The sequence below is a fragment of the Schistocerca americana genome, chromosome 7 (genome assembly GCF_021461395.2).
Source record: "Schistocerca americana isolate TAMUIC-IGC-003095 chromosome 7, iqSchAmer2.1, whole genome shotgun sequence".
NCBI lineage: Eukaryota > Metazoa > Arthropoda > Insecta > Orthoptera > Acrididae > Schistocerca > Schistocerca americana.
In genome coordinates this window covers 111,083,692-111,100,366 of record NC_060125.1, presented here as the reverse complement: position 1 = coordinate 111,100,366, position 16,675 = coordinate 111,083,692, and the positions used below count along the sequence as shown (strand labels likewise).

General features: G+C 41.0%; 1 protein-coding gene across 1 annotated transcript in view; it reads right to left on the bottom strand.

Moving 5' to 3' along the window:
- Window positions 1–10,454: 10,454 nt before the first annotated feature.
- The window catches only part of LOC124622751, a 40,619-nt gene continuing 34,398 nt past the window's right edge, over window positions 10,455–16,675 (bottom strand). The window contains exon 2 of the mRNA XM_047148539.1: window positions 10,455–12,142. Coding sequence (XP_047004495.1) covers window positions 11,246–12,142 — 897 coding nt within the window. The 3' untranslated portion in view covers window positions 10,455–11,245. The remainder of the gene's footprint in view (window positions 12,143–16,675) is intronic.

The following is a 16,675-nucleotide window of genomic DNA, read 5'->3' as shown; positions in this document are numbered from 1 at the left end:
GTGCCTCTCCAATACAGATAGCCCCACCATAGATGCAACCACAACAAAGAGGTATCTGTTGAGAGGCCAGACAAACGTATGGTTACTGAAGAGGGGCAGCAGCCTTTTCAGTAGTCGCAGAGGCAACAGTCTGGATGACTGACTGATCTGGCCTTGATACATCAATGCTGGTTTTAAGTGCAGCTCTTCTGCACGGTTAAATGACGATGGCATCCACTTCGGTAAAATATCCTGGAGGTAAAATAGTTCCCCATTTGGACCTCTGGGTGGGGACTACTCAGGAAGATGTCGTTATCAGGAAAACCAAGCGTGGCATGTCAGATAGGTTAGAAAATTTAAAAAGAGAAATGGACAGATATAGCGGAAATTAGTGAAGTTTGTTGCTGGAGGAACAGGATATTCTGTGAAGTGAAAACAGGCTTATAAATACAAAATCAAATAAGGGTAATAGAGGTGCAGGTTTAATAATGAACAAGAAACTAAGAATGTGGTTAAGTTTCTATGAACAGCATAGTGAGAGCATTATTGCAGCCAAGGCAGACAAGTTTATATGCCAACTAGCTCCGCAGATGATAAAGAGATTGAAGAAATGTATGGTGAGTAAAATAAATTATTCGGATAATGAAGGTAGATAAAAATTTAATAGTGATGACGGATTGGAATTTGATAGTCGGAAAAGGATGAGAAGGAAAAATAAGTAGGTGAATATGGACTGGGGGAAGGGAATGAAAGAGAAAGCCGAGTGGTAGAACTTAGCATACAGCATAATTTAATCATCACTGACATATGATTGAAAATAACAGGGGAAAGGAATACAGTAGAAAAAGAATGAGTAGCACTGCAGTGATATTAATGGTCATCACTTCGAACACCTTTCTGTAAATGAACGTTCATGCGACCTTTGTGACCTTCGTTGACCTTCAAAGACCTTACTGTTACACATCATTGGGTTCGTCTTGATAGCCGCTATCAGAAAATAAGTACCAAACTATAGCATCCCATTTAGAAAAGCAAAGTTGACCTTTATATCTCTAAAGTGACCCCACCTAGGAACAAAAAACCAACGTTAACGTCGTATTATGGCCTCCATTGTCCTATGCAACTTTTGTCCCACAAACTTTTTAGCTCCTATCATACTTTCGGAGTTATTCTTGGTGACAGTAGTTAGTGACTCACCCTGTATACCAGGGAAATGCACTTGACGAGAGTATAATTGAAATGGAAGAGGACATAGATGAAGATGAGATAGATATAGTACTACGAGAAGAATTCGACGGAACATTGAAATACTTAAGTCGAAAAAAGGTCTCAGGAGTAGATAGTATTTCGTTTGGACAACTCATAGCCTTGGGAAAGCCAGACTTGACATAACTCCTGCGTCTCATGAGCAAAATGTATGAAACGGGCGAAATAACCTCAGAGTTCAAAAAGAATATAACAATTCCAATCCGAAAGAAAGCAGGTGCTGACAGATGTGGGTATTACCGAACTATCAGTTTAATAAATCACTGTTGCAAATAGTTACACGAATTCCTTACAAAAGAATGGAAAAACTCACAAAAGATCTTGAGTAAGATCAGTTTGGATTCCGGAGAAATGTAGACTTTGAGAAAGCCTTTGACAGTGTTGACTGTAACACTCTCTTTGAATTTCAGAGGGTAGTAAGGGTAAAATACAGTGAGCAAAAGGCTGTTTGCAACTTGTACGGAAACCAGACTGCAATTATAAGAGTCATGGGACATGAAAGGGAAGCAGTGGTTGAGAAGGGCATGAGACAGGGTTGTAGCCTATCCCCGATGTTATTCAGTCTCTACATTGAGCAAGCAGTAAAGGAAACCAAAGTAAAATTTTGAGCAGGGATTGAAGACCACGGAGAAGAAATAAAAATGTTCAGGTTTCCCGATGACATTAAAATTCTGTCAAAGACAGCGAAGGACTTCGAAGAGTAGTTGAACAGCCGGCCGAGTGGCCGAGCGGTTCTAGGCGCTTTAGTCTGGAACCGCGCGACTGCTACGCTCGCAGGTTCGAATCCTGCCTCGGGCTTGGATGTGTGTGGTGTCCTTAGGTTAGTTAGATTTAAGTAGTTCTAAGTTCTATGGGACTGATGACCTCAGATGTTAAGCCCCATAGTGCTCAGAGCCATTTGAAGTAGTTGAACATAATGGACACGATCTTGAAAGGAGGAGAAAAGCAAAACAGGGATAATGGAACGAGTCGATTTAAACCAGGTAATGCAGAGGAAATTAGATTAGAAAGGAGAAACTTAAAGTAGTAGATGAGTTTTGCTACTTGGGCAGCAAAATAATTAATGATGGCCGAAGCAGAGAGGATATAAAACGTAGACCGGCAATGGCAAGAAAAGCATGTCTGAGGAAGACAAATTTGTTGACATTAAGTATAGGCTTAATGTTTAGGAAATCTTTTCTGAAAGAATGTATGGGAGTGAAAGATGGACGATCAACGGTTTAAACAAGAAGTGAACAGAAGCTTTTGAAATGTGATGCTACAGAGGAATGCTCAAGATTAGATGAGGAAGTAATGCACAAAATTGGCGAGCGAAGAAATTTGTGACACACCCTGACTAGAAGAAAGGATCGGTTTGTAGGATATATTCTGAGACATCGAGGGATCACCAATTAAGTGCTGGAGGGAAGTGTGGTGGATGAAAATCGTAGAGGAAGACCAAGAGATGAATTCAGTAAGCAGATTGAGAAGGATGTAGGCTGCAGTAATTACTCAGAGATCAAGAAGCTCGCACAGGATAAAGTATCATGGAGAGCTGCATCAACCCAGTCTTCGGACTGAAGACCATAACATCAACAGAATGTCAAATCAAACACCTTTCAGCCACCTAATTTCCAAACTGAAAAGATGGACGAATAGAGACAACAACAGTCTGCTTTTCACATCCTCCTTGCTCTGCAGGTCATTGGTTATTTTGCTGCTTGTGGCCATCAACACTGATGTTAAGTTTCTGATCTTTTTCACTTCTGCTACTTCTCATTACTTTCGTCTTTTTCTTTTTCAATTTACTCGCAATCTATATTTTGTACTCTGTTCATTCCGGCAACATATTCTCCATGAGGACAGCAACGTCGTTGATATCCTTCCACCTTGAATTTTTATTCCACTCTTGAATATTTCTTTTATTTCAGTCATTGCTTCTCCGATGTATAGGTTGAACAGTGGGGGCGAGAGACTACGTACCTTTTGTACAACCTCGTCGCCAGTTTCGCAAAAGCCTCGTCGCTACTGCTGTGGAGGCTACTGCTGTAGTTACGGTAGGCCGAGGTTGTGGGTTCGTGAAACGGCATCTGGTGCAGTATACCGCTAAGAAAATTTGTCCCTGCCACTATTACATAACGATGCCCCAGGGTCCAGAAACAGGAAGGTTCTACAACATTCCAACAAATTAGTAACACACACAAATAAGTTAAAAACGTTTCTTTATCTTTTTAACTTGTTGAATGAATAATGCAATTTAAAACTACTGTCTATTTACTTCTAAAAGTTTACTAAACGACGTTCCCTGTAAGTCAGTCCTGGACTATAATATATCCAAGTTGGCGAGATCTTCTCTTCTATCTTCCCAGTAGGCTTCGTTCTTGATCTTCCTCTCTTACTGTTCCATCTTGGCCCTTGTGCATAATATATATTACCCGTCTTTCCTCATAGCTTACCCCTATTTTTTTCAAAATTTCGAACATCTTGCACCATTTTAAATTGTTGAACACTTTTTCCAGGTTTGCAAATCCTATGAAGGAGTCTTGATTCTTATTTAGTCATGCTTCCACTATCAGCTGCAACGTCAGAATTGCCTCTCTGGTGTCTTTACATTTCCTAAAGCTAACTGGTCATGACCTACCACATCCTCTGTTTTCTCTTCCATTCTTCTGTGTATTATTCTTGTCACAAACTTGTATGCATAAGTTGTTAAGCTGATTGTGCGAGAAGTCACGCATTAGTCGGCTCATGCAATCTTCGGAATTGTATGGATGATGCTTTTCCGAAACACAGATGATATATCACCAGTGTCATATATTGTAGGTACCATTGTGAATAATCGTTTTGTTGCCACTTCCCCCAATGATTTTAGAAATCCTGACGAAATGTTACCTGCCCTACTGTCTTATTCAATTTTACGTCTTCCAAAGCCCTTTATATTCTGATTCTAATACTGGATCCCCTATATCTTCTATATCGACTCCTGTTTCTTCGTACATTATGTCATCCGTCAAGTCCTTCCCTCACAGAAGCCTTCAGCGTACTCTTTCCACCTATCCGGTCTCTCCACTGCATTTAACAGCGGAATCCCCATTGCACTCTTAGTGTTATCAACCTTGCTTTTAATTTCAGCGAAGGTTCTGTATTCTGAGTCAGTAATTTACGAAAATTATTTCTTTTTAAATTTCTTCACATTTTTTCATGCAGCATCTTTCGCCTCAGCTTCTTGCATTTACTCTTTATTTCATTCCTAGTGACTTGTATTTCTGTATTCTTGCGTGTCCCTGAACAGTTCTGTACTTCCTTCTTTCATCAATCAGCTGAAGTATTTCTTCTCCTACTAATGCTTTCTTTGCAGTTACCTACTTTGTGTTGTATACATGGGAGAAGCCTGGAGATACTGACAGGTTTCAGATAGATTATATTATGGTAAGACAGAGATTTAGGAACCAGGTTTTAAATTGTAAGACATTTCCAGGGGCAGATGTGGACTCTGACCACAATCTATTGGTTATGAACTGTAGATTAAAACTGAAGAAAATGCAAAAAGTTGGGAACTTAAGGAGACGGGACCAGGATAAACTGTATAAACCAGAGGCTGTACAGAGTTTCAGGGAGAGCATAAGGGAACAATTGACAGGAATTGGGGAAAGAAATACAGTAGAAGAAAAATGGGTAGCTCTGAGGGATGAAGTAGTGAAGGCAGCAGAGGATCAAGTAGGTAAAAAGACGAGGGCTAGTAGAAATCCGTGGGTAACAGAAGAAATATTGAATTTAATTGATGAAAGGAGAAAATATAAAAACGCAGTAAATGAAGCAGGCAAAAAGGAATACAAACGTCTCAAAATTGAGATCGACAGGAAATGCAAAATGGCTAAGCAGCCACGGCTAGAGGACAAATGTAAGGATGTAGAGGCTTGTCTCACTAGTGGTAAGATAGATACTGCCTATAGGAAAATTAAAGAGACCTTTGGAGAAACAGAACCACTTGTATGGATATCAAGAGCTCAGATGGAAACCCAGTTCTAAGCAAAGAAGGGAAAGCAGAAAGGTGGAAGGAGTATATAGAGGGTCTATACAAGGGCGATGTACTTGAGGACAATATTATGGAAATGGAAGAGGATGTAGATGAAGATGAAATGGGAGATATGATACTGCGTGAGGAGTTTGACAGAGCACTGAAAGACCTAAGTCGAAACAAAGCCCCGGGAGTGGACAACATTACATTAGAGCTACTGACATCCTTGGGAAAGCCAGTCCTGACAAAACTCTACTATCTGGTGAGCAAGATGTATGAGACAGGAGAAATACCCTCAGACTTCAAGAAGAATATAATAATTCCAATCCCAAAGAAAGCATGTGTTGACAGATGTGAAAATTACCGAACTATCAGTTTAATAAGTCACGGATGCAAAATACTAACACATATTCTCTACAGACGAATGGAAAAACTGGTAGAGGCTGACCTTGGGGAAAATCAGTTTGGATTCCGTTGAAATATTGGAACATGTGAGGCAATACTGACCCTACGACTTATCTTACAAGCTAGATTAAGAAAATGGATTCCTACATTTCTAGCATTTGTAGTCTTAGAGAAAGCTTTTGACAATGTTACTGGTATACTCTCTTTCAAATTCTGAAGGTGGCATGGGTAAAATACAGGGAGCGAAAGGCTATTTACAATTTGTACAGAAACCAGATGGCAGTTATAAGAATCGAGGGACATGAAAGGGAAGCAGTGGTTGGGAAGGAAGTGAGAAAGGGTTGTAGCCTATCCCCGATGTTACTCAATCTGTATATTGAGAAAGCACTAAAGGAAACAAAAGAAAAATTCGGAGTAGGTATTAAAATCCATGGAGAAGAAATAAAAACTTTACGGTTCGCCGATGACATTGTAATTCTGTTAGAGACAGCAAAGGACTTGGAAGAGCAGTTTAAAGGAATGGACAGTGTCTTGAAAGGTGGATATAAGATGAACATCAACAAAAGCAAAACGAGGATAATGGAATGTAGTCGAATCAACTTGGGTGATGCTGAGAGAATTAGATTAGGAAAGGAGACACTTAAAGCAGTAAAGGAGTTTCGCTATTTGGGGAGCAAAATAACTGATGATGGTCGAAGCAGAGAGGATATACAATATAGACTGACGATGGCAAAGAAAGCGTTTCTGAAGAAGAAAAATTTGTCAGGAAGTCGTTTCTGAAAGTATTTGTATGGAGTGTAGCCATGTATGGAAGTGAAACATGTACGATAAATAGTTTGGACAGGTAGAGAATAGAAGCTTTCGAAATGTGGTGCTACAGAAGGTTGCTGAAGATTAGGTGGGTAGATCACATAACTAATGAGGAGGTACTGAATAGAAGTGGAGAGAAGAGTAGTTTGTGGCACGACTTGACTAGAAGAAGGGATCGGTTGGTAGTACATGTTCTGAGGCATTAAGGGATCACCAATTTAGTATTGGAGGGCAGCGTGGAGGGTGAAAATCGTAGAGGGAGACCAAGAGGTGAATACACTAAGCAGATTCGGAAGGATGTAGGCTGCAGTACGTACTGGGAGATGAAGCAGCTTGCATAGGATAGAGTAGCATGGAGAGCTGCATCAAACCAGTCTCAGGACTGAAGACCACAACAACAACATCTACTTTGTACCCATGTTTATCTTCCGAACTCCCATTACTGGCATTTTTATAGATGTCCGTTCCTCAACAACTTAACTGCATACTGAGCTATTCCTTAATGCAGTATATACAGCCTCAAGGTACTTCAAGCGTATCTCTTGATTCCTTATCGCTTCCATATTCCACTACTTTGCGCGCTGATTCTCCTTGATTACTCTCTTAAACTTCTGGCTACCCTTCATCACTACTAAATTGTGGCATGAGTCTATATGTGCTCCCGTGTACGCCTTGCAATCCAGTATCTGATTTCGGAATCTCTGCCAGACCACGATGTATCTAATTGGAATCTTCCCGTAACTCCAGGCCTTTCCCAAGCCCAACTCCTCCTTTCGTGATTCTTGAACAGAGTATTCGCTATTACTAGCTGAAATTTGTTACAGAACTCTATTAGTCGTTCTCCTCTTTCATTCCTAGTACCAAGCCCATATTCTCCCATAACCTTTTCTTCTACTCCTTCCCCTACAATCGCATTCCAATCCCCCGTTACTGTTAGATTTTCATCTCCCTTTACTTAACAAATTCCCTTTCGATATTCTCATATAATTTCTCTACCTCTTCATCTTCCGATTGAGACATTGGGATGTATACCTGAACTATCGGGGTTTGCTGCCGATTCTAAGGAGAATAACCCTATAACTGAAGTGTTCACAGTACCTCACTTTCTGTCCTACGTTCCTATTCTTAACGAACCCTGCTTCCGCTATATCATTTTCTGCTGCTGTTGATATTATCCTTTACTCACCTGACCAGAAATCCTTGTCTTCTTGACATTTCACTTCACTGACCTCCACCATATGCAGATTAAGTCTTAGCAGTTCACTTTTCAGATTTTCTATCTTTCCTATTACGTTCAAACTTCTGACTTTCCACGCCCCGACTCGTTGAACGTTATCCTTTCGTTGGTTATTCAGTCTTCATTTCACGGTCTCCTCCCCCTTAGCAGTCCCCTCACGGAGATCCGAATGGAGGACTAGTGCAGAATCTTTCGCCAATGGAGAGATCACCATGATACTTTCTCAGTTGCAGGCCACATGTCCTGTGGATACACATTATGTGTCTTTAACGCAGTGGTTTCCATTGCCTTCTGCATCCTCGTCCCATTGATCATTGCTGGTTATTCCGTTTAATAGGGGCAGTTTACATCCCAAGGCAAGAGTGCCCTGAACCTCTGTTAGCTCCTCCGTCGTCTTTGACAAGGCCGTTGACAGAATGGGCTCGAATCCGGGACCGGGAAGTTTTGATTGCTAATCAAAGACCATATCACTAGACCACGGCTGCACATTTTGGAGCGGTTCACTCCCCATACTGGCGATTATATGCGAAGGAGAAGTTGGCGGACTCTTTGGCACATTTCACTGTTGTCCCAGCTGTTCTGCCACCTACCCACTTCCCAGTGACTGCTACAGATATAAACAAACACAGTTTTGCAATCTCTACTCAGTGGAACAGTGTATGCACATTATGCTTTGTAATTGACTATGTGATGCGAGTTTACGCTGTGTACACCTTGAAACTGGATGACTACAGTATCAAAATTTCGATGATTAAGCCAAGAGGGCAACAGTCGCAACATAACCTGAAATGCACAGACATAATCTTCAAATTCATGATCTCTAAACAGCAGTATCCTCAGTCACTGTAGGCACAAAACACTAAAATCCAGCCCTGAGCTGAAACGCGACGAATTTGGAGAATTTAGTGAAAGACTGTTACGGAAATAATGCTCTCATACATACAAATTCTATATTAATTGCTCACAATCTGAAACTAAAAAGTGCTCAATTAAAAATAAATCAGAAGTAATATGTATGTAAAGGGCTGATTCCGTATTAAAGAAAATGTGTTTACCCCTTATTATCTTTGATAATTAATGGCTGCTACCTATTTTATAGTACAGTCATGTAGGACAGTAATATGCTGTATTAGTTTGACTGTAACATAATTTTTTTGTGGTTTCGAATTGACAATCACTGACCTTGCACGTGTATAAATGAAGATATACTAGTAGAAGAGATTGTTAAATGTTTATTATTACTGCCAAAATTTTCACACTCGTTTCTTGTGTATTTGAAAGTGGCATATCCGGCTGGCATCTTCCATGAAAAAGGTTGGATCGCAGCAGGTTACGGCTGTTTGGTTCGTTTTCAATAGACTGGAAACCGCGACAGTTGCGAAGTTAAAATCGTGGCCGCTTTCCCCGTTGTCTTTTCTACATGGACTTGCTATTCATTATGTGGTGATGGACACCCATCTCTGTGACCATCATTTGTAAATTCAAGTGACTTACTAACAGATTCGCTCACTTTCAAGGTTAATTCTTAACAACTGGTTAAATTATTTTTACGTACTTTTGTTCCATGGTGTTCGGAAGGCATGTCTGATGTTCTAATTTTGATTCGATGTTCGTCCTTAATCATAATGGTTGACTCTCTACATATATTTGATGTATTCACGTGTTGTACTAGATTTTTCACGCAGTCAGGCTACACGAATTCAATATCTCACACCTTTCCTTTCTTCATAAATTCTACGTCGTGTCACTTACGTCAATCTCTGACTATTTAATATGTGGTTCATACGAAACGTGCTCCATTCATTTCTTTGGCAATTTGATTAGAGGTTACGCTATGCATGCTTGCACTACTTTGATTTATCTTCTGAAGAAATTTTCAGCAATCCAGATGAGGCGATGACGACGCAGTTCTTCGAGTTATACGGGGCAACAGGTGGCAGACACATTTATCCTGCACAAGTTGCGCCTTTAAGACACAGTTGTTTTAAAACACTTCAAGGTCGAGTAAAATGAAATTTTCAGTTAATGTTCTCATACAGTACTAAGTTACGTTACGTCCTAGTAACCTTAGGCTTACACTTTCTGGTAACATTTGTAGCAACACACTTGCACACATAAACAAACAGGCACGCACACACACACACACACACACACACACACACACAAACAAATACACACACACAACGAGAGAGAGAGAGAAATGAAGTACTACTGAGTACAGAATAAAATATCATCACGCTGCAATTTTACTTGTGATAAATATTTCTAAATTTTAAGTGAGGCGCTCTGTTTGGCTGAGAGCTGCAGGGAACTCAGTATTGGTTGGCATGAGCTTATTGTTTCTATTTACATATTTATGTGAGATATTTATGTTTAAATAGTTATTTTTATTGTAAATTAATATACTTGTAAGTTCATGACATCACATTATCAATCAGTTCTTGTGCTGTGTCCCTGTGGGTAACAAAATTAAATATAATCAAATAATAATTTCAATATTTTATGGTTTTATGTTTTCATAGAATGTGAATAATTTTGCGCCATAAATTAAATTAACTATATTTATAATGTTACACATAAGATTGCATCAGTTTTGATGAACATAATCAAATAGCAACAATTTGACATAAAATGAGCTTAGATCAGTACTTACATAAATGATCAGTTATATTATTAAAATTATGCCGACCATTTCCGTTTTGTTACAATGCCGCTAAAACATGATGTTAATGGAGGGGGGGGGGGGCGGGGGAGGGGGAATCATGTCTCTGGAGTAATGAACCCATGTGTTAGGGGATAGATCTCCGTTGAAAGGTAGGTCAAGGCACTTTACCCCATTTCACCGATCAGGATGTGGTATGAATTGGTTGGATAGTCGGCTTCATCTGCTGAAGGCCATTGTTCCCCAAGGCCAGACACTCTTCTTCCTAAAATTGCGTGTGTCTCCAATTCCACAATGAAATGACTGGCTGCGTTTCTAGCAGACCTCCTTAGGTGTTTGCTCATTTCAACAGATTACCACATCCCCTGATACCCAGCAGAATGATGGCGACTCCACCTGCTGTTGAAGAAGGAGCAGTTTGTGTTGTATAACTGGATCATTACTGTGTTACATTTGCTGCAATGCATATAGAGCACTATGGGATGCCTATGTACCAATACTCACGCCACGGACGCCAACACACCATACAGTTGCTCGTCCATCAATGGGAATTTTTTTAATAATCGACAAGGAGCAACGACGCCCAATGGTATTCGCTTGCGGGACTACTTTTCAGAGTTTCGCTGCGAAATTTGAACAGACTTCTACCTCGGCCCCTAAAGTAGCCCAGAATTATTTTAGATTTGACAAATTCATTGAATACTACACTTCAGTTTTTACCTTTAATGTTTTTTAAAAATATTTTAGATACGTATACTGGTTTTAAAATACTGTGCTCGGGTGGCTAAAAGCTAGGGGACTCCCTTGGTTGTTCATGTGTGTTCCCTGAGAGTGTCTTCAGGATTCATCCTCCCAAAGCATACTTACTTATATTCTCAACGTTAACTGTTCATACATTTACATCATCAGATGCTACCGAAGTGTGTAGGTCACTTGTAGAGGTTGCAACACTCTCATGACGTGAAGGCAGCGTGGACCTACCAATATTCTCGTACGGTGGAGGTAGAGGCAACCGCTCAGTCGACCGATGATAGTTGGTGGTCGGTGAGTACAGACCGACATTGCCAACGTATGAGTAGCGTTCACAATGTGACGACCTAGGGAAATCTATGCCATTATAGACATACCCAGGATATCCATGCGCTGGTATGTGTAACTCCCTCTGGCTGAGGATCTGATAACCACTACGTCTGTCGCCCATCTGGCGATCACCTATCTCTTCATACAGTGGTACTGGTGCCTCTGTCCATCCACTACTACTTGTGTGGTTGGTAGGATTAAGGCGGCTTTCCCTTAGTACAACTTCTTTCTTCCTCCTGCAGAGGCACACAAGAGTTTTACAGATTTTATAGACTCCTATAAGTACAGTAGCCATGACTAATGTCACACCACTGATAATGAGTATTTCTTTTAAGCCAAAACTCTTGGAAATTTTGTCTCTTGGTTCTACGTCAATGGAGCACAACCTCTCCAGGGAACTTATGGCCTCACTTGGAAATTCAGTCAATGGGTTGTCCATCATACGTATCTCGTACAGTTCTGGAACACCACCGAAGGTCTGGCTGTTCACGGATGCTATGCCGCACCCTCGAATTGAAAGGCTCCCTAAAGACGTCGAAAGCAACAACGGATCCGAGGAAGGCACATGGAGTGGGTTCCCATCCAACACAAGAAACCTTAAATTCTTGTTGAAAACGAATGTGTCCTCAAATATGTCGACGATCTCATTATTTGACAGGTCAAGGCGCATCAAGAGTGACAATTCCTGAAAGGCGTCCTCGGCGATCTGAAATAAAATGAATCAAGTGTTAGTTACTTAGCTCATATTTACTGTTGTCTGGTATATATAAGGAGGTTCAAATGGATGAAGTCTCAGCAATTATTGAGGGATGAGGAGACCTGCACAGGATAGACTAATGAGGAGAGCTGAGCTCAACAATAACAACATGTCCAGTAACAAAAATTTTTTGGTGCTTCCTAGTGCAAATAGTATTCACACCACAAAATTTGGTAAACAGAATTATGTGTGGATGAACGTTCATACAAATTCAAGGGGGGTAGGACGCCAAACGGGCCGACTTGGAGCAGGAGAGGCACCACAGGACATTTTAATTTCCACTGTCTATAACTTTTACAAATAAATTCATAAAACTTTGTCAGCATGACCAGGAAGGATTCAGAATTCACACTCATAGGAGTGGAAGTTCGAAAACACAACAAAATGATTTTTTTTACATGTGAAATTTCATCATTTTTTTCACTTACTGATGGCAGTATTTGTTGCTATAGGTACAGTTTTCTTCACAAGTAAGAGAGATTCTTCAATGAATTTTGCACAGCATACAAACCATACTTAAAAGTGTATGAAACTCTAGAATTTTCCAAATCTATTAAAAACTGTGGTAAAAACTGAGGTAATTAACTATAAAATTTGTGTTTTTTCTAGATGTGAAGTTTAAAATATAACAGTTCTTTCGTTTTTTCATAAGTTAAATAAATTCTAGAGTTTCATACACCTGTGAGTATGGTATGTATGTTGTGCAAACTACATCGAAGAATCTCTCTAACTTATAAAGAAAAGTGTACCTATATCAACAAATGCAGCCATTAGTAAGTGAAAAAATGATGAAATTTCGCACGTAAGAAAAATATTATTTTGTTATGTTTTCGAACTTCCACTGCAATGAGTGTGAATCCTGAATCCTGACAAAGTTTTATGAATTTATTTGTAATGTTATTGACACTGGAAATTAAAATGTCCTGTGATGCCTCTCCTGCTCAAAGTCGGCCCGTTAGACGTCCTACCCCCTTTAAATGTGTCTGTGTCTGTTAGGTTAGAAAAGCTATCGACTGATTAGAAGAAGACACAGTTAGTGATGAAATTTTTTGTCACCGGTTCATTTTAGTTTGAAATAACGCTATACATAACGCTGCTCCTGCAAGTAATGTTTGCCATAAAAAGGAGTTAAACACATATATATAAAACTGTGGGCACCCACCCTTTGAGATTAACGGTCTGAGAAACACCAGTTCTAATGTACACACACACACACACACACACACACACACACACACACACACACACGCACACGCACGCACGCACGCACTGACGAGCCAAAGGGTTATGATCAAATCCTTCAAAGTATGCTGATCCACTTCTGGAACGCAATACATGGGAGGCCAAGCGTGTCATGGATTCGACAAGTACTTCGTATGTTTTCAGAGGACGTGGCACCGGACGTCTACGCACCGAGCACGCAGTTGTCTTATCCCATGAGCCGATGGTTTGTGGTCTCATAGATGGTACCAGATAGCGCTCCAGACTGGTTCCATTGGGTTCGAATTAGGTGAATTTGGTGGCTAAGTCGTCAATGTGAGTTCACTATACTGGTCCTCAAACCACTGTAGCAACATTCTGGTCGCTGACACGGACAATTTCCTGCTGGAAAATGACGCCGACGTCAGGTAAGAAATCAAACACAAAAGTGTGCAGGTGGTTCCCGTTTATGTTGATGTAGTACATTAGTGTCATTAGTGCCACAGAAACTCCGTTGAATGCCCTCATGACAAAGTACAGCTCTCTCCAGCCTGCATACTTGGCGCACTGCATGTTTCGAGCAGCCGTACTTCTGGGTGATGGCGTGCCTAGGCACGATCATCCATCTGGTGTAACAAAAAACGCTTTCATCCGACAAGGCGATACGCTTCCACTGTCTCGCGGTTCAGTGACTAAGCAGACCCGTGTGTGCTGTGATGTTCGTTCCGGAATACTTGTACCTGACCAGTACCCTGCTCTGTCCTCAGAAATGCTCAGATCGCCACCTGTCCTGCCTTATAGAGTGGGACAGCATCACGCCTTCATGTGGGCGATTGCAACCGTGACGTCGACTTGCGATTTCACTGACCTTCATCCTCTTCCCTTGGATGGTCACGACAGTAGCACTACATCACAATTACCTATCCATTAATTGCAAATTTAATGCAGGTTTGCGTATATGTACATACTTTCTTAGTTTTTTTAGTGTTCATCACTTTAAAAAATCGTAATATATTTATGAAAAACCATGGGAGGTAATATTGTAGAAAAGCTGAAAAACACATGGAAATTCGTATTACGTAATATTCAAAGAATATGTTTCGTGTATTGGAGTAATATCGTTGGGCACCAGTGCGTGCAGAGAGAGGAGCCACCAGTGATAAGTTAGTTCCAACTTGCAAGTTGACTGTGGTGAAACGTGGACAAAGTGTGGCGGCGCTCAAGCCCTTAATGGAGTGTGTATTGTCGAAATGGTGTTTCGAGTATGACAAGGCACTGTAAATAGATGAGCGAGCACGTATCTGGGCACAGTACGAAGCATGCAATAAGAACTGGTAGTTGAGAAACTGGAAGAAGAACACCGTACGGCTAAAGTTAATGGTTACTCGTTGTTGAAGAAGAGGCCGTTATCATTATTCCCGCATAATGCATAACATCGCACCACTTGCAGCTCACTTCGAAGCAAGATCGAGCTAATTAGTTTATCAGTTGTGTATATGGGCTTGCCTGCGTCGTGGACGCAATATTTTCAACATTACAGTATTTCTAGTCAAATCGTAACTAACTTGTATTCTGAAACTTTCTGGCAGATTAAAACTGAGTGCCGGACCGAGACTCGAACTCGGGACCTTTGCCTTTCGCGGGCAAGTGCTCTACCATCTGAGCTACCCAAGCACGACTCACGTCCCGTCCTCACAGCTTTACTTCTGCCAGTACCTCGTCTCCTACCTTCCAAACTTTACAGAAGCTCTCCTGCGAACCTTGCAGAACTAGCACTCCTGGAAGCAAGGATATTGCGGAGACATGGCTTAGCCACAGCCTGGGGGATGTTCCCACATTGAGATATTCACTTTGCAGCGAAATGTGCGCTGATATGAAACTTCCTGGCAGATTAAAACTGTGTGCCGGACCGAGACTAGAACTCGGGACCTTTGCCTTTCCCGGGCAAAGTGCTCTACCAACTGAGCTACCCAAGCACGACTCACGTCCCCTCCTCACAGATATACTTCCGTCAGTGAAGTTTGGAAGGTAGTAGACGAGGTACTAGCGGAAGTAGAGCTGAGAGGAAAGGACCTGAGTCGTGCTTAGGTAGCTCAGTTCGTAGAGCACTCGCCTGCGAAAGGCAAAGGTCCCGAGTTCGAGTCTCGGTCCGGCACACAGTTTTAATATGCCAGGAAGTTTCATATCAGCGCACACTCCGCTGCAGAGTGAAAATCTCATTCTGAAAACTTGTATTCTACTCATTATCCTTATTCACCAACCCTCGTTAGGATCCTATTCTTTCACCGTTATTGCAGAGTGAATTTCTAGGAAAAGAGATAATATTTCCACTATGAGAAATTAAATTGCACTTACTATATACCTTAAATGTGACTATGTGCGGGCTGTAGTCGGCGCAGTGCATGTCCAAAGGAACTTTGCCTCTTAATCAGAATAATACAAGCACTGCAATATCGTATTTATCTGTTGAAGCCAGGTAAGTGACTTTCCAAGTACAATGTCTGACCTGTACCGGAATACACGTAATGGATGTACGAGTGCAGGTCGTATACGCACGGTTGACGACGTGTGGGTCCGGCTGTGAGTCGTGCATGGGTAGCCAAATAGTCAGGCGACCGTTCCCAATAAGCGGGAAATCCGAGTTGGAGTCCCGGTCCGGCACAGCTTATCATTGTCTGCAACTGATGCTAGTCCTTGTTTGCAATTGCGAAGTCATTTAATGTATATTATATAAGTAGAGACAGTGTAAAGTAAAAGTAACTTCAAACTACTGGTAAATTAAAGTGAAAATTCAATTTTGGACAAAAACGATCAATTTTTTTTGGCAAGTATTTCATGTGTTTTAATTTAGGTAATAATGATGTTGCAAAGCGTTTGTTATTAGTTAATGATATTATTATGACCTTTCCTGAAGTAGTATCCACCATAAAACAGTGATCAGTCGTGGGTATTTGTTTCACAAACGAGACGACGAGAGCATTGCATTGTCGGTTGTAATTAGGGTTCCCAGACGTACGGTTTTAGCCGGAACAATATCGAATTTTCCCGCTTTCTTCCGGGTACGGTGCAAATCTCTAACCGTACGCCAAATGTTCCAATTTTGAACACGAGGCCTAATGACTTACATTTTTTTAATCTTCCAGTACCAAATATTACGATGCAGATTACGTTTGTCATGCAAGGGCGCGCACGTGATGGCAGCTCAACTGAGAGTGAGACGGATGTGACGTCAGAAGCAGAACTGCGTTGTGTGCAGTCTGTTAACAAAGAGATCAGAGAGGT